The sequence below is a fragment of the Malaclemys terrapin genome, chromosome 10 (genome assembly GCF_027887155.1).
Source record: "Malaclemys terrapin pileata isolate rMalTer1 chromosome 10, rMalTer1.hap1, whole genome shotgun sequence".
Lineage (NCBI taxonomy): Eukaryota > Metazoa > Chordata > Testudines > Emydidae > Malaclemys > Malaclemys terrapin.
In genome coordinates this window covers 8801553-8821090 of record NC_071514.1, presented here as the reverse complement: position 1 = coordinate 8821090, position 19538 = coordinate 8801553, and the positions used below count along the sequence as shown (strand labels likewise).

At 42.3% G+C, this 19538-nt stretch overlaps 1 protein-coding gene across 1 annotated transcript in view; it reads right to left on the bottom strand.

Moving 5' to 3' along the window:
- The window catches only part of TTC23 (tetratricopeptide repeat domain 23), a 45572-nt gene that overhangs the window by 17894 nt on the left and 8140 nt on the right, over positions 1 to 19538 (bottom strand). The window contains 3 exon segments of the mRNA XM_054042156.1: positions 1830 to 1897; positions 7391 to 7584; positions 18104 to 18233. Coding sequence (XP_053898131.1) covers positions 1830 to 1897; positions 7391 to 7584; positions 18104 to 18233 — 392 coding nt within the window.

Below are 19538 nucleotides of genomic sequence, written 5' to 3'. Positions count from 1 at the left end.
CTGATCCCAAAATATCAGTTAGATTCTGTTTTGGTTCAGAAAGTAAAACCCCAACCCCCGAATCTAATGTTCCACTTCAATTTGTCTTGAATTGTTGAGCATTTTTCCTGTGCACTGTTATAGCTGCATATTCCACTCCCGAGATGGCTGTAGTTGCGGGGTGGGTGAGATGACTCCTGCCCATAAATGGTTGGAGTGTTTTGGGATCCTTGGGGCGAAAGGGACTGTAGAAATGTTGGTTATATTTATTTGAAGCCCAGAATGAAGCATCATATCAGTATTATCAGTGGGAGTTTCCCTTCACTTTGGGCACAAAGAGGTTTACATGCACCTCTTGGTTGGCATGTGCAATGCCACTCCAAATGCATGGGATTTACATGCATGTGCATGAGAGAAGAATACACCTCATAATGAGATCCATTGATTCACTCTTAAAACTTTTTACACGAAAAGGGAAAAATCTTGGTTCCGCTATAGATGATTTTTACCCCTTTCCCCATTTCTGTGCTGTGTCCTTGTGGGCATAATGACACTAATGGCAAGAGGCTATAATGTTGCTGCAGCATTCTCTGAAAGTAAAGCCCTGCCACTGCTGCTCATTGTCATAATCAGCAGTAAGCCAGCTCGACTGTGCCAGGCCATGCAGAAATACAAGGTATTTGCTTCCCTATCCTCCTCCCATCCACTCTTCACTGCTGGGAGCCTTCCCTAAGGTGATAAGAAACTCACAGGCAACTGCAATTCCTAGTCTAACTGGGGGAAATCAGGAGTCAAAAACAGTCTCTCAAGCGGACTTGAAAATGGAAGGACTATAGAAAAATCAAACTGAAAACTTAATGTGCTCAGTCCACATTCAGGAGAGAATGAAGGAGGAAATAAGCGATTTATGGGCTATCTTGTGGGAAATGAACATGGCTCTCTCATCTCTGAAAGTGTGAGGATCAAACACGGATATCTGCAAAACTTCCATCAGGGTCCAATTTAAAGTGGATTGAAGTTTTTTAAATTGTATTTATTGAGTTTTGGGGACAAGCATAAAGAATAAAGCTATATAAAGCAAAACACAGAGAATCATAACATAGAGAAAAGCAACAATGGCTATATGATATAGTCTCCACCCTGCAAGCCTGGATACACTGAACTACATATGATATTCCACCAAGTCAGCCGATGTATTTATAAATATTAAGGCAAATATACTGACTTCAAAAGGTAGCCATGCACATAACATCAGAAGGTAGTGATTTTAGAGAAGAAAGAGTTATCAAAAAGGATCAATGTAGCTGTGAGTGAGGGAAAGGAAATGGAGAGAGAGGGCAGAAGAAAAGGGAAACCTGCAAGAGTTTCTAGAGTTTCCAAAACGCCCACTAAAATTACATGAAGCCACAAATAGCAGAGTGACAAAACACAAAACACAAGTCTCTGGTTTGCACTTGCAAATCAAGTGATGTGTTGCTGCCCAAAGGCAGAACATCAGCATACACTGGTCCTATAAGAAATTTTAGGAAACTTTACACTGTAGTTTAGGTGATAAAGCTTAAAGTAAGTATTGACATACGAATTTTTTTTTAATTGGTAAGTGACGTTGGTACTTATGAAAGTGAGGAGACAACAGTATTGGCGTAAGTCAGGTGTAATATAGGGGGCACACTGCAACCTTTCACACATAGCTTTGCTTATACTCCTCAGTCCTGACTTCCAAAAGCCCTGCTAGTCCATTCCTGGTTCTCTCTTGGGCAGAGGCAAAAAGATGCAAAACCAGGCCCTTAAATGGCAGTAATCTAACAGTCCGCACTGGACTAGGAGGAGGATTCAGGTATACTGGATACAATACCTGCTTGGAAAAAGATAAAATTTCCTTCCTCTACATTCCTGGGTACATATTCCTTATATGAAACTGGGAAGAAAAGGCAGGAAAATGGCACGAGAAAGACAGACGGCAAAAGAAAAATGAAATGTAGCTAGTGTGAACAACAGTTTAGGATTTTAACTACAAAGTAGAACAAATGAGCATTCCCACAGACCTTATCAAGATATAGGCTCTTGTAATATTTGTACATTAAACCCCAACTTAAGCCTGCTGATATCAATAAAATGCAAAATATTGCACAACTGAAAACAAGTGAATTCATCCAAGGAACACAAAGGAAGTTCCAATTGGGGAAAAATTACAACTACAGTGCAACTTTCCTTGGGCATTCCACCTTTAGGGTCTAATCTTGCAAACCCTTTTTCACATGAATAATCCCACTGATGTCAATGAGACATCGCTTGTGAGTAAGGGTGAGTAGGACTGGGCCATTAGAAAAGATTTTAAAAGACTCAAAAAGAGCCTATTACATTTCAATCAGCACCATGCATATGTGGTACCAAAAAAACTCTTCTTAAGCAATGTTGGGGTGACAAACAACTGACAAAAGCCAAGAGATAATATTTTAATAAGCATTGATTATATAATTCCAGTATGTCCCTCAGCCCACGCTGCTTCCAGCAGCTCCCATTGGCCTGGAGCAGCGAACTGCGGCCAGTGGGAGCTGCGATCGGCCGGACCTGCAAACGCGGCAGGTAAACAAACCGGCCCGGCCCGGCCCGCCAGGGGCTTTCCCTACCCAAGCAGCGTCCCAAGTTTGGGAAACACTGCTCTATGGTTAGTGGATATATTGTCCTTGCTGGTAATCTCTTAGCACCCTATCCAACTCCCATTGACATCCAACTTGTTGACTTGAAAGGGACTTGGATCAAGCCCTCAGACTGTATGGAAGTGTACGCAGAAGAGCTTCAGCCATAGCCACTTTGGAAAATGTTCAGGCCTGTGGAGAGAATTTAGTCTGTCAGATACACAGGTTTTCCCCTTAGGCCTTCGCTAGAATATTGACAATGGTGTTAGTGTGTGGTGTTAAAAAAACAGATTAGCAAACACAGCCTAACTAAAACCTAAGCATAGACCGGGCTAGTTGTATTTTAACACATTAGCTGGTCAAAGTGACCCACAAGGAAGAGTCTACGCTTTAATTTGAACAATGTATTAAGTGTTAAAGTCTCCATGACCTTGTCTACACTAGACTTTTAGAATTTGTTAGCTGGCATGTTCTAACAATACATCTTTAACTCCTAGGATAGACTACGCAATTGCTTTCACTTCTTCCCTTCCTCTTGCATGTAAGTGATGTAGTCCATCCCAAGACAATCTGAGTAAATGGTGCAGTGGGAGAGAAGGAATGCAGACAGCAGCAGAAATAAAGTCAGCTGTGAAATGATCTGAAAAATGCAATTTGCTACAGCATAGGGAGCACCGGGGATGTTTGCCAAGTATCATGGGCAAAGCACCAGGAATTTTTCTAGTGTAATGGTGATCCAGTACATTCCTGAGTTTAGGCAGAATGGTTACTGTTTTCTATTCAACCTCATTAATGGAGATTTTCAGTTTCATTTTATTCTGACTTTCAAACAGGAATTAAAACTTTCAGATAGACTTGCAACTTGGATACAAAGGCACTTGATGCTTTATTATTTAAGGAAGACTTAAACAATTGTCACTCATCACTTTATTAATTACAGAATCATCTGTAATGATTACGAGTCAGTCAGTGTTCCCATTATAAACGCCTGCTTACAGAAGTATAAAACAGAAAGGTAAAGGTTCTGGTCAGAAACTGGCCATATGATCTCTCAGCCCAGATGCAAGATGTTGGCGTAAATTTGAAGAAAATTAAATGTACACAAATTTTAAAGTGAAATGTGTCCTTAAAGGTGTGGGATCGATATTTCTAGGAGCTAAGAACCTCTGTCCACAGACTAATTAAATCATAGGCTGCTGCAGGACACAGCATTTAATTTCAGAAAGGTGAACTACACAAAAATGAGGAGGTTAGTTAAATAGAAATTAAAGGGTACAATGCCAAAAGTGAAATCCCTGCAAGCTACATGGAAACTTTTTAAAGACACCATAATAGAGGCTCAACTTAAATGTATAACCCAAATTAAAAAACATAGTAAGAGAACCAAAAAAGTGCCATGGTGGCTAAACAACAAAATAAAAGAAACAGTGAGAGGCAAAAAGGCATCCTTTAAAAAGTGGAAGTTTAAATCCTAGTGAGGAAAATAGAAAGGAACATAAACTCTGGCAAATGAAATGTAAAAATATAATTAGGAAGGCCAAAAAAGAATTTGAAGAACAGCTAGCCAAAGACTCAAAAAGTAATAGCAATTTTTTTTAAGTATATCAGAAGCAGGAAGCCTGCTAAACAACCAGCGGAGCTACTGGACGATCGAGAAGCTAAAGGAGCACTCAAGGACGATAAGGCCATTGCGGAGAAACGAAACAAATTCTTTGCATCGATCTTCATGGCTAAGGATTAGGGAGATTCCCAAACCTGAGCCATTTTTTTTAGGTGACAAATCTGAGGAACTGTCCCAGATTGAGGTGTCATTTGAGTCACCAGGACCAGATGGTATTCACCCAAGAGTTCTGAAGGAACTCAATTGTGAAATTGCAGAACTACTAACTGTTGTCTGTAACCTATAATTTAAATAATCTTCTGTACCAAATGACTGGAGGATAGCTAATGTGACGCTAATTTTTAAAAAGGGCTCCAGAGGTGATCCCAGCAATTACAGGCCGGTAAGCCTGACTTCAGTACTGGGCAAACTGGTTGAAACAATAGTAAATGGATCTAGACCAGGGGTCGGCAACCTCTGGCACACGGCTCACCAGGATAAGTACCCTGGCGGGCCGGGCCAGTTTATTCACCTGCTGACGCGGCAGGTTCGGCCGATCGCGGCCCCCACTGGCCGCGGTTCGTCGTCCCATGCCAATGGGGTGGCGGGAAGCGGCGCGGGCAAGGGATGTGCTGGCCCGGCCCACAAGGGTGCTTACCCTGGTGAGCTGCGTGCCAGAAGTTGCCGATCCCTGATCTACACTGTTCTAAGTGGTAGCAGATGACAGAACAAGGAACAATGGTCTCAAGTTGCAGTGGGGGAGGTTTAGGTTGGATATTAGGAAAAACTTTTTCACTAGGAGGGTGGTGAAGCACTGGAATGGGTTACCTAGGGAGGTGGTGGAATCTCCTTCCTTAGAGGTTTTTAAGGTCAGGCTTGACAAAACCCTGGCTGGGATGATTTAGTTGGGAATTGGTCCTGCTTTGAGCAGGGGGTTGGACTAGATGACCTCCTGAGGTCCCTTCCAACCCTGATATTCTATGATTCTATGATTTTAAAGAACAAAATTGTCAGGCACATAGATGAACATAATTTGTTGGGGAAGAGTCAACATGGTTTTTGTAAAGGGAAATCATGCCTCAGCAATCTACTAGAATCCTTTGAAGGGGTCAACAAGCATGTGGACAAAAGAGATCCAGTGGATATAGTGAACTTAGATTTTCAGAAAGCCTTTGACAAGGTCCCTCACCAAAGGCTCTTAAGCAAAGTAAGCGGTCATGGGATAAGAGGGAAGGTGCTCTCATGGATTGGTAACTGGTTAAAAGAGAGGAAACAAAAGATAGGAATAAATGGTCAGTTTTCAGAATGGAGAGAGGTAAATAGTAGTGTCCTCCAGGGGTCTGTACTGGGCCCAGTCCTATTCAACATATTCATAAATGATCTGGAAAAAGGGGTAAACGGTGAGGTGGCAAAATTTGCAGATGATACAAAACTGCTCAAGATAATGAAGTCCCACCCAGGCAGACTGTGAAGAGCTACAAAAGGATCTCTCAAAACTGGGTGACTAGGCAACAAAACGGCAGATGAAATTCAATGTTGATAAATGCAAAGTAATGCACATTGGAAAATGTAATCCCAACTATACATATAAAATAATGGGGTTTGAACTGTCTGTTACCACTCAAGAAAGAGATCTTGGAGTCATTGTGGATATTCCTCTGAAAACATCCAGTCATTGTGCAGTGGCAATCAAAAAAGCGAACAGAATGTTGGGAATCATCAAGAAAGGGATAGATAATAAGACAGAAAATATCATACTGCCTCTATATAAATCCATGGTACGCCCACATATTGAATACTGCATGCAGATGTGCTCGCCCCATCTCAAAAAAGATATATTGGAATTGGAAAAGGTACAGAAAGGGGCAACAAAAATGATTAGGGGTATGGAATGGCTGCTATATGAGGGGAGATTAATAAAACTAGGACTTTTCAACTTGGAAAAGAGACAACTAAGGGGGGATACGATAGAAGTCAATAAAATCATGACTGGTGTGGAGAAAGTAAATAAGGAAGTGTTATTTACTCCTTCTCATAACACAAGAACTAGGGATCACCAAATGAAATTAATAGGCAGCAGGTTTAAAACAAAGAAAAGGAAATATTTTTTCACACAACACACAGTCAATCTGTGGAACTCTTTGCCAGAGGATGTTGTGAAGGCCAAGACTATAACAGGATTAAAAAAGAACTAGATAAGTTCATGGAGGATAGGTCCATCAATGGCTAGTAGCCAGGATGGACAGGGACGGTGTCCCTAGCCTCTGTTTGCCAGAAGCTGGGAATGGGCGACAGGGGATGGATCACTTGGTGATTACCTGTTCTGTTCATTCCCTCTGGGGCACCTGGCATTGACCACTGTCGGAAGACAGGATACTGGGCTAGATGGACCTTTGGTCTGACCCAGTATGGCCATTCTTATGCTTCCATAAAACACTGCCTCAACAACGTATCTCAATTCAAACCCAAAGGAACCATCTCTAGTAAGTAAAAAGCCTTTTCAGACTCCATATCTATTAGTGGCAAAGCTGCTCTGCCCAGACTACAGCAAGATGTTAATTATTGTCATTGTGATGGTGGATTTTGTTTTAATAATACTTAGAAACATCTGTCCCACTAGGAAATACACAACTGACTCATTTCACATATTCCACCAAACAGCCACTGGGTGCCACCTATATGTGTAAGTATCTAGCTCTTTACAAGTCTCTCAAGCTTTATCTTTCTTTGGGAAAAGTAACAAAACCAAAACCAAACCAGGCACCACCAACTGTGTTGATGGTTTCAGATGTTCTTAGTAGTAATATAGGTCCTGATCCTGCAGGGTGCTGAGTGTCTTTTTATAGGAGTTAAGGGCTCCGATTGCCATTTTCAAGGTGCTTAGAACTTTACAAGATTAGGCTCCGAGTTAGTGTTTGTAAGCATCCCGGGCAATTTTCAGTGTTCTCCAGCGTGGTTTAGATGCACAAATCCCATTATTATTAACAGGAGTTGGGTTTTTAATGCACTGCCTTGGCTGCTGCCTGTGTACCATTTAATCCTTTAACAGGAAGTAATGTCATGATATTTTGAAAAAATGCAGTAAAGACACATGTTTACAAATTGTGCATGAGCCTCATTACGGTGATGATTTGCTTATCTATTAACCATGACATTTAGCAAAAAGCCTTACTTGAAACTTTCTTCACCTTTACCAGATGCTGGATTGCTGTTGCATGATCCCCAAGAACCTGTGCTACTCCTGCCATTTTCTTGTGTACAGGAATACATTCCAGATTGGTTTCACCCTTACACTTCTCAATATAGCTCAGAGCTTTTTGATAGCAGACAATAGCATCTTCTGATCTTTTCTGACACTGGTATAATCTGGAAAGTAAAAGCAGGTTTTCTTTTAAATTATATAGCTGTTAAAAGACTCATGTGCCAGGAGGATGCATTTTATGTAACACAGAAGTTAGCCATGTCTTAAGAAATTTAATCTCATTGCCAACTTTTTATGCCAAAAACCCACAGTAGGGAAGAGTAATCTTGACACCAGAAAACAACAAGTGACTGTATATTTTCTTGTCGATTGCAAGTGACAAACATTTTCTGGGGTATCCAAGTACCTAAAGTCTTAGGATACAATTCCATTGCCAGGAAGAGCAATTCCATACGTGGAGTGAGTGGTGAGCAGGCACTAGCTATCCACAATGAGAGGAGAATTTTTGCCCCTAAGTTTTAGTCTTAAACTTCCTCTTCAATAAAACGCTAAGCAATGTGTTGCCTAAAAATCAACAAATGTTTAATCTGGAAAAATGGAGGTCTCTGATTTGCATCTTAGCTTCCCTTTCTTCAACCCGCATTGTATGCTGCAGTACGAAAGGAGAGAGTCTTACACAAATCATACTCTTAATATGTTTAGCAAACTGAAAGACAACACAACTGAAACTAATACCAGTAAATAACTTAGGGCCAGAATGTGGCTTTACCAGCCCATGCCGTATTAAAAGGGTGTATAGAGGGAAAAATACCAGCAGCAGTGGCTGAAGCACATGGCATAGTACTTCCAGGGGCAACAGAGAAATGCAAAGAGATATTGCCATCCTCTTTAAATGGTTGCAGTGTGTGCTTCTCTCCAGTGTCAGCCATAGAATGCCAACCAGTGCTGAAGGTAGGCAGGGGCCATAGACATGCCTACACTTATCTTGTGATATCCAACCCTGCTAGTGGGAGTACAAGCATCCGGATTCTGGCTGCCACCTGCACAGGTGGATGAGTCAGGCACAGAAAGCCCATCCCCTCCTTGCACAAATGTGCAAGAAAAGCCAGGAACCTCTATCTGAGGTCTGAATTAACTCTTTGTGAAAAGAAAATGTTTCTCACTATTCTAACGTATTTAAATCTTCTGGAAAATGCCTAGTATAATATATTCACTAAATATAAAAGTTTTTTCCCCTAAGAAATGACTTCTCCACAAAGATCTATGGCTATAGATTTGAAACAAACAGAATTCATGGCAGATGGCTAATTAGCTGATTGAGCCAACTGTCAAGCGAGTGAAAAAGAACTGTAAAATAATTCATAAATCTAGAGTGAGCCAGTGGATAACTAAATCCCTTTGATTTCCCCCCCTAAATTATTTTAGCCTCCAGAACTTGCCAACTTTCAGACTGCTTAAGCAAAGGAAAAAAGTATGCATTTTCAACTCTTCTTGTTTCCATAAAGCACCTGGGTCCTGCCAGGGATGTAAAATACTGAATAAATAGCCCCTGTGTTTGCTGGGTAGATTGTTAAAGTCATAGAAGAAGAATAGAAAAAGCCAAATGCCATGATGAGATCATGTTGGTAGTTCAATGTCCTGCCTGAAAACTATGAAGCAGAGGAGAAACTTGTATATGCTGAACAAATGAAAATGGGTCTTAAACAAAGATCAGAAGGAACCATAGCTATGCCAACATTTTATTATTATTATTTGTATGGCAGTAGCATCTAGAACCCCCAGTGAAGAATTCCTCTGGAGGGGGGTTCCATTCCACATGTATGTAACAAAAAGAGGGCCTTTTAAAGACAGTGTACTCTGTTTCTCTTGTGTTTGTGGCTCCAAATAATAAGGTTACCCAAAACTTGAAATGCTAGAAAGCAAATCCAGGTCCTTCTTTGATGACCACAGAGGGCTTCCTGCAAGCAGATCTGGAGCCAGATGAACTGATCATGTGTGGATCTTTTGTTGCTCTTGGAGTTAAGAGTGTGTGCATGTGTGCGTGCGTATTTTAAGACCACAGTCATTGGGTTGAAACAGCCCCTTCAGAGCAGCTCTGCAGCATGAGATAGGGGAAGGATTCCTTCCTGCCTTCCACCTACCTACCCAAGCCAGATTCTCAGATTGGGTGCTAAACTGAGGACCTGGCCCTAAATTATAACCTCTCAACACTTACTCATGAGAGTAGATCTTAACTACTGAGTGGTCCTATTGATTTCAGGGTGGACTAATCAGGATTACTTGCGTAATTAAGGGTTTGCAGGATCTGGCCCTTACATTACAAATGTCATTATCACTGCACTAGTAATCTAGCTAGTAATCTTCTAGAGTTGATGGCCAAATGGGACACTTTTGGTCATGGTAACAAATGTACAGGGTAAAGAAGTACATTTCAGGCATCAAATATTAAATGTGTGATCATAAAAAATGTAACACTTATTTAGATCCAAATTATGTTCTCACTGAAGTCAATGGGAATGTTGCCATTGACTTAAATGGGACAAGGATGTAGCCCTGAATGAATTAAAAAAGTATATTCCTATTATGACAAAATAAATAGGAAAGAAAAACATATTTTGAATTAGCTTTTTTCTTGTGTTGTGCAGAGAGATCCTCAGAAATTCATTGAGGAAACACTAGTTTATTTAATCTGCCAAATCAAATCCATGGAAATTGTAGCAGATGTAAAAGCCTTGTCCAGGGGTCGGCAACCTTTGGCACGTGACCCATCAGGATAAGCACCCTGGCGGGCCAGGCTGGTTTGTTTACCTGCCGCATCCGCAGGTTCGGCTGATCGCGGCTCCCACTGGCCGCGGTTCGCCGCTCCAGGCCAATGGGGGCGACGGCAAGTGGTGCGGGCTGAGGGATGTGCTGGCTGCCGCTTCCCGTCGCCCCCATTGGCCTGGAAAGGCAAACCGCAGCCAGTGGGAGCCGTGATCGGCTGAACCTGCGGACGCGGCAGGTAAACAAACCGGCCCAGCCCGCCAGGGGCCTTACCCTGGCAGGCTGTGTGCCAAAGGTTGCCGATCCCTGCTCTAAATTATGCTGGCTGGAATGGACCCTAGAGATAGCTTGGCTGCTGAAGGGATTGCCAGAGTTCATCACACTCCAGCTGAGTCGCCTTCTGTCTCCAATCATGTTCCCAGTGCACCCAGGAATGGCCCCCAACTCCAGGGGGAAGGGAGTGGGTAGTGTCGAGCTGGCTATTCCAGCTCTATGTCACCCAGGATTTCCCTACAACCAGGGAATTCCCAGTTGCCCTACTAGGCACGGACTCTGCACTGTCACAGTGACAAAAACAGGCAGGAGTCAGGAACTTAAAAGAATGAGATATTCTTAGCAGACATTTGTGCAAGATATCAGCATCTTGAGCACCTCCTTAGAAACTGCTCAGCTCAATTTCATCATCACTTCTTCTTTCATCAGTTTTTGCTCAAACTTTGGCTGCTTAACTTTCTAGAGACCCACTGCTCAGGAATTCTCGTAAATTACTTAATGTATCTCAACTCAAAGTTCCACTCATTTTTTGCTCTTTAACCCCTTTAGTGCTGCTAGAAAATCTGTGTTTTAACAGCAACAGAAGCTTCCTACAGAGAGTCCATTAAAAAAGATGGAGTAGAGTTTTAGGCTGTACCTGGTGTGTTATTCAATAATGAAGCAGATAGGTAAAGCAATCACTTGGAATAAATGCTGGAATGCAATTATAACCACTAGATGACTTCACCATAAAGGGCTAAATCTTGCAAGCCCTTTACACACACATCTCTCATTGGGCTCTGGGACAGAAGTCCACTATAACCTAAATTCACTATAAGCAGGTTCCACTACATGCCTACATAACTCAAAGAGCTGTGTACACACCACACTTGTTTCCTTCACTATTTATATGCACAAGGTATGAAAAACAGCTCACCACCTGTCTCACTTCTGTCATAACGTAATCAGGCCCTGACATTAACACTGTCCTGATACGAATGACAGAATAAAAAAAGTTCAGTCTTATACAACCAAGATCTTAGTTGGAATAATTTTCACTGAAAATACACACTTGTAACTAGTTAGATGAAAATATGCAGATTCAGCTATGTGTTATTTAAAAAGAAAAAAAAAACATTTACACTCACACTTCACTCTCCAGAGTATTATAGTCAACTCTGGGATGAACTATGGCACCCAGAGAACGTTTTAGCCAAGGGTGCTGGGCAAACTTACAAAAAGTGCATGGGATCTTTAATGTCCATATAGAGAAGACCGGGCTTCAGTTTTAATGTCTCATGCAAAATCTACACAAAAGTGCCTGGGATCAATTTATCTCCTTCAAAAGAAGATTGAAGGGCTAAGATGCAAGAAAAAGAAAAGTCAAGAGAAAATGTGATTTCCAAATAATGCAGAAATGGAACAGAGATGCATAGCAGTGAATAAAAGCATTAAATAAGTTGGATGACCTGAAACAGAAACAGCCTGAGGTGAATGTGAGTGACATTTTTAGACCTCTGCTGTCATATAAATAAGAGGTTTTGCTTTGACTGGATCCAATGCACAGTCAAAAGTGCTTAGATAGTCCTCTAAAACTACTAGCTGAACAAGTATTGACCCTCTTCTGTAGATAAAACTCAACTCAAAGCAACTGTAGTGAAGAGAAAAGGGTGGCAGATCATGGCCCAGGCAGAATGAAGAATAGAACTGGAGACAACCATTGTACAACCTCAATGACAGCAGAGAGCAGCAGTAAAAATATTACTAAGGTCATGTAAAAATAGACCAAAGAATGTGTCATGCCACTTGCAGCTTGAAACTAACAAACATCTACATGTGGTATAAATCTGCTGCGTAACTTGTACTATTTCTTGAGTTAAAAGTGAGGGGAAAAGTTGTTGATAAAGTTCTGAGCTGAGCACAAATGATCTTAGTTCAGGGAAACCTGTCACGTTTAAGGAGTTTTATAACCTAAAATCTAAAAAGAAAGCAAAAAAAAAAAAGTTATTTAATAAATGCACGACAGGTAGCAAACAGCAGCAACTGGACTAGATAAGGAATGATGCGGGTTTATGTGAAATGAGTTTGGAAGCTTTAATTGAGTTCCTAGCCAACCAGTGTCCACATAGTAAAAATCCCAGTCTCAGTTGTTTACATTCTTCACCCTCTCTAAAGAGAGGCTCACAACTGGATAAGTCATGGAGACTGACCTATTCTCTCACCCTTAAGAGATAGTCCCTTTTTGAGATACTCTGGCTGGAGCAGTGGGGAAGGGGTGGGAGGAGAGGAAGCTTGTTCTGCCTTTCCTGTACTTGCTCTTTGTATTATCAGTGGAATTTGGTCTCTAGGGATGTCAATCAGGCATCAATCCTTGCACATTTAATATCAGTAATATCACTGGGAACTGCAGTAAGCAAAGGGTACAGTTCAGGTTAAAAATCCACTATTAGTATGTCATCTGCTAGGATTTTTCCCTTTGGACTACTAGTAGCTTCTACCACTTCCCCAGTCTATTCCATGGCCTAATTGATCGCACTTTCAGGAAGTTTCCCTCAAATCATCAGCTCAGCACAAATCTGAGGTGGACACTCTGTTTTAAAAGCTACTCTTTTGAGACAATGTTTTACCAAAACAAAAGGGCAAAACATGCCATTTTAATTCAAACTAGAGCATTTCAGATCTCTCATTAGAACATGGAATTGAGACAAATCAAAGTGAAAGGGAGTCAATTAAAGTTTAATATATTTGAGGTAATTAAATAAACGAACAATTTTAGCATAAAGGCAGATGTCACAGAATCATTAATCACTGGAATACGGCCACTAGGCATGCAAGGGCTCCATCTGCCTTGCAATTCTGGGTACTGTTTGGGAGGCAACAGCTGATTTAGCAAAGGCTTAGGATTCAATGTAAACAGCATTGAAACCAATAGCTGTAACTTTGTTATGCTCAGCTAAGCAGGTTCTGCTGCATCAACATTATTTGCTAATGAGATAAGCTGGACATTGGGAAACAACACATAAGATGACCTATTCTCTTCAGTTACATGAATCCTTTTCTGCACCAGCAAAAACACAAATACTTTAGGGAAGTTCTCCTCTTGTAGCCCATAAGACCATTTTGCTAGCTTGCTATATTGCATAATGTGTTTTCTTCATTGGTTTGATTGATTATACTGTTATTTTCTTGGGTTTTGTTTATGCTGAATTCCAGTATATGTTACTCATAATAGTTGGCTGTAACGCAAGGAACCTACAGGCCTGTATCCTGTTTGATTACCTAGAGCAGTGTTTCCCAAACCTGGGACGCCGCTTGTGTAGGGAAAGCCCCTGGTGGGCCGGGCCGGTTTGTTTACCTGCCGCAGGTCCGGCCGATTGCGGCTCCCACTGGCCGCGGTTCGCTGCTCCAGGCCAATGGGAGCTGCTGGAAGCGGCGGGCAGTATGTCCCTCGGCCCGCGCCGCTTCCCGCAGCTCCCATTGGCCTGGAGCAGCGAACCGTGGCCAGTGGGAGCCGCAATCGGCCAGACCTGTGGACGCGGCAGGTAAACAAACCGGCCCAGCCCGCCAGGGGCCTTCCCTACACAAGCGGCGTCCCAAGTTTGGGAAACACTGACCTAGAGCAAGTTAGCATAAGTGTTTGTAACCTTTGCCATAGATAAATGGCCTACCAGTTACCCCTTTTGACTTTGGGGAACCAAACAAAGAACTGAATGTGTTTACCATAACTCTGGAACAGACTGTAACTGCAGGGTACACCACAGAACATGGAAGTCATGATTTAGGCCAAAGATAACGGTTTTGGGGATGAGATAATCGATATTAATACGTATGAATATATGTTAGCCTATAGAGTAAATGTACCCAAAGGTTTATCTGGGTGAGGAAATAAGATTTCAGCATGGTAGGTTGTGCCCTGATTAAAGCAGTGCCAGAACCCAATAAGAGGGCCAACAACTATGCAGGGGGGGGAGTCACTCTTTCCTATCTTCTATCAAGCTATCAGCTCAGCTTCACAATATAGTTCAGCTACTCAGCACTCGAACCTAATCCCTAGCAATTTGGGGAGCCTGGACCATCGAATTCATCGGGCCTGCCAGAGACAAGGCTGGTCCTCTGTCTCCAACTACCAGGTCTTCAGGGAAAGGTGTGAGTATGCTAGTTTATGCAGTCTTTTAGAACAGAGATGTTACCACTAGGGGCCATAGAATTGTATTACCTCTTTGTGACTCTGTGCTTTATATCTTTGCTTATTCTTTCATTCATTTTAATAAAGATCTTAACATTTTGGTATTGTCCTCGGTGTAAGTGTCCTTGCCTGCCTGCCTCAGCAGAGTGGGCTGGAGTAAATGACCTCTTGAGGTCCCTTCCAGACCTACATTTCTACGATTCTGTGAAAGGTGTGAACATCAACAAAGGAAAGGCCTTATTTAGGATGTTGCAAAAGATAGGAATAAGTAGAAACAATAAAGATGAAATTTTAAGCGAAGGTAAATCTGGATGGCATATGTGGTAAAAATGTCTTAATTTTGATACTGAGCAGACTGTGAAACAGGATCTCTCCCAATGGAAATGGTGTGGCAACCCAATTGGCTGGAGTAATTTAAACTGAGACTGGATGAAGCAGTAGCAAACACTGGACATTGTAGGGAACAATCAAAGCCCAGGCCAGAGGATGAACTAGCTCTTTTCCATTTCTTTTAACACAAATTTGGAAAGATTGAAAGTACAAAATATAATGAGGAAAACAGAAAGTAAAGCTGCTTAAATTGAAACTTCCTAAATAGATGTGTTTTCCTACATTGGGTCCCTAGAATCTATGGCAGAGATCAGCAAATTTTTTCATAGTGTACACGACATCTTAATCAGTGTTGCCAACACTTGTGCTTTTATTGTGATTCTTGTGATATTCTGAGGATCTTTTTAAAGCTCCAGCTTGTGGAATCAGGTGATTACTTGAGATATCAGTTTTTATTAAAAGAAAATTGTAACGGTTGTGGAAGAAAAAGTTGAAATCATGAACCCTATAGGCTCAAAAACCAGAAGGCAAATAAAGAGCCACAAATTTACTGGATGAAATCCTGCCTCCATAGAAATCAAAGGGAGCTTTACCACTAACAGCAATGAGACCAGGATTTCACCCATTATTTTAAAAATCTCATGATTTTGGGAGCCTGACCCATGATTTTGGACTGTTTGTTGTTGGCAATATTACTTAACTGAAAGATTATCTCATGTATGTCCTGCTTGCTGTTAGTGATCCAAAGGATCACCCCCTCCTCCCATTTGCAATCATATAACACCCCTGTGGCAATTAGAGCAATTGGTCATTTGGAAAATATTATGAAAGTATTTAATGTATTTTTAGATTCATATAATCAGATTTAGCAGTTGGAAAAGAGAACTATTTACCCACTAGCTCTCCACAGACCACCATCAAGTGCTTCCCCTCTTGGGAAGAGGCTCCACCAAATCCCAGTGGGACCATCCTTATGTACTTCTCAAAAGAGAACTGTGTCCAAGAAAACCTACTTTTCGGTGTGAGCACAAGGTTTAAGATGTGAATTAGCTCAGAATATATTATTTTTAATTGCCACTAAAAGAGAAACCAATTCATTTTTCTGTGATATGTCACTAAAACTAATGTTGTTGACTCCACTACTGACAAGACAGGCCTTTGACTGTGGAATGAATGTTTTTGAATTTCAAAGTCAAATTTACAAACTGCAATTAGTGAATGTGTTTCAACATGAGCAGTATCCACAATATTGGATGGAAAAGGCTTATCCATCAAAACTAGTGATTGCGGAGCCTCAAGAGATTCAAATTGTGCAGGTTTAGCGCTAAACCCAAAAGTTCAGATGAAGTATCTGAATCCCCTGAATCTGCAAAACCGAGAGCTACAAATCTTGCGACAATAACAACAAAACCTTAAAACCATTATCATGACTTCATGTTTATATCTGGCCCTATCTAAGCAAGACAGCATATGATGACTACAGAAGGCTTTACTATTAGATTACAGAAGCCACTACCTGCATCTTTCCAAGCTTGTGCAACTTGCCTGGAAACACAGTACCATACATCATCAGTCAGGCATTTGACTGGGGCCATATTTAGCTCTGGTATAAGAACGTGCAATTCTAGTCAATGGAATTATGCCAATTAACTCCAGGGACAGAATTTAGACTAGTTAGTGGAGCTCAAATAATAGACTAGTTGGTGGAGCTCTACTTTCCAGGCCAGTGGTGACGGGAGAACACATAGGTCTTCTCCTGCAAAGTTGCTGCACTTCAATGCAAGTGTAATTGGTATGTGTGGCCACAAATAAGGTTACACACTAGGAGGCATAATGCTCTGCTCCAAGCAGAAGTAAGTCTCCAGCCCCCTCTCAAGAGGCAGGGTGTAGGTAACGAGATGATGATTTCTTAGCAATAAACTCCCCTCTTAGCCGGCCTCTTGCTATTGGACAGGAGTAACTTAGCAGCTACACAGCAGCACTTTCCTTAATGCAAGATCAGGTTCCCAGCACTGCCTGTCCTGCTCATCATTTTTAACCTTGTGATTATAAAAGCAACATGTCACTTCTGTGGTATGCAGGGTCAAGCCTTGAACGATCAGCTGTCAAGCACAGATATATGAGCACTGCACAGAGAGTCTGGTGACATAAACTGAAGAGACCATGATAGTATCAAGCTAGAAAAAAATTCCTAATCTCATCTTTCAGCAATGTTGCTACTGTAACCAAAACAGCAGATGGAATAGAATTCAGGGTGAAAGATCATGGAGGCCGCAGGGCCCTCCAGCCAATGAATTCACACTGCTGAGTCACTGCTTTGGCAGGGCTTCAAGTGAAGAAGTAACTTCATCATAAACCTATGACCGATTGCTCAGGGAAGACCATGAAAGCCCATCCAGGCTGAATGGGATACCATATCATCATTTAAAAAGGGGTAGGTAGCAGTGGGGCAGTGATATAGCTGTAGGATGTGGGAGAATTTCAAATCCCAGGTTGGTCCTGTTTTGGCAAGAAATGGGTGGAACAGCTCACATAATTCCATAGCGACCCTTGTGCTAATTAAGAAGCAGTATGGATGGTCTCTGAAGGGAGTCGTATACATTCATCTTTGCATTCAAAGTGAAGAGTAAATTGTAAAACTACTAGTAGGACCTCCCCCTTACTGAGTGTACGAAACGGCAGATTTATAAAACCACTTTCAAACCCTCTATTGCAGTGGTTCTTAAACTAGGGCCGCCGCTTGTTCAGGGAAAGCCCCTGGCGGGCTGGACCGGTTTGTTTACCTGCCGCGTCCGCAAGTTCGGCTGATCGCGGCTCCCACTGGCCGCGGTTCGCTGCTCCAGGCCAATGGGGGCTGCGGGAAGCGGCGCGGGCTGAGGGACATGCTGGCCGCCCTTCCTGCAGCCCTCATTGGCCTGGAGCGGTGAACTGCAGCCAGTGGGAGCCGCGATCGGCTGAACCTGCGGACGCCGCAGGTAAACAAATCGGCCCAGCCCACCAGGGGCTTTCCCTGAACAAACGGTGGCCCTAGTTTGAGAACCACTGCTCTACTGTATACATATGTTATTTATATTTTATGTGTTAATTATCTAAATTTGTTAGTGTTACACTGGATTTTAAAAAAATACTTTAATAATAGAATCCAAACTTACTGTGCAAACGACAACTCAACTGCTGCTTTGATTTCCATCCATTTGTCCTGTGGCATGTGATCATTTTGTAGCAGTTCCTCTGAAAGTTTCTGAGCTTTTATTACATTTCTCTCTGAATCTTTCAATCTGAGTAGTGCTAAGGATAACTGCACTCACTTCATGTAGGTTATTAAAAGAATTGGCATACTTTGGAAAATCGGAAAAAAGGTATAGGGCACTTTTGTGATTTAATTTGTGTCATGTGAGACACTGCAAATTAAGAATGTCAAGTGTACTGCAAATGTTTGTTTTGGAAAATACAATGCATTTGAGCATCTCTTTTAAAATATCCAGACATCCACATGAACTCACAACAACTTAAAAGTTGATTCAAAATGCAAGCCTTTCTAAAACTAATTTCTTTTGAGTTACTATATCCTCCTGAAAGGGAGAAAACTGTCAGTGAGGCTGCAACAGTGTTAAAATATATAGTGAGATGTTGTCCCTTACCTAGCGTGCAGACGTTGGAGGAGAGGCAGGATTCATGACTCCTGATTCCGACTATGTTTTGCCATGCAACTTTGTGTGACCTTTGAAAATAAACTGAACCAATCTGAGTCTGTTTACCCCTCTGTCAGATTGGTTGCTCAACCTAACAGAGTGTTATGAGGTTTAATTAATGTCTAAAAAACGTTCAGTTTTACAATTAATAGAAATATCAGCAGGGCCGCCCGGGCGGGGGAGGGGGGGCAAGTGGGGCATTTTGCCCCAGGCCCTGGGCCCCACAGGGGCCCCCATGAGAGTTTTTCGGGGCCCCTGGAGCAGGGTCCTTCACTTGCTCCGGGGGCCCCGGAGAACTCTCGCGGGGCCCAGGCCCCCGGAGCTTCTTCCGCTCCGGATCTTCAGTGGCAGTTCGGCAGCGAGAGGTCCTTCCGCTCCGGGACCCTCCGCCAAAGAAGATCCACGGCGGGGGTTCTTCCGCCCCGGGACCCGCTGCCAAAGTGCCCTGAAGACCCGTGGCAGGGGGTCCTTCTGCCCTGGGACCTGCCGCTGAAGTGCCAGGTCTTCAGCAGCGGGAGCCCCCTGCCATCGAAGACCCCAGGACCCCTAAATCCTCTGGGCAGTCCTGAATATCAGTTCTGGGTGACCAATCTCAGTTCTGTGTGTTGACTTTTCGTCACTGTGGATGCATCCGTATTCATGACCATGAGTGGGTACAAATGTTTTATCATACCTTTGCTCTCCCCAGCTACTTTGTTCTTATAAAAAGAGAAAGGAAACAGACAAGAATTTGTTCTCTGAAAAGACCAGAGAGTAAGAATCTTGTCTCCTTTCATACTTTATTGCTCACAACAGTGAGAAGAGGCAACATATGACAAAATGTGTGTGAGGAAAACAAATCCAGCACCTTTGGTATGCTGTCAGTGGATCTCTTAATTATAAAGCTGCCAGACAG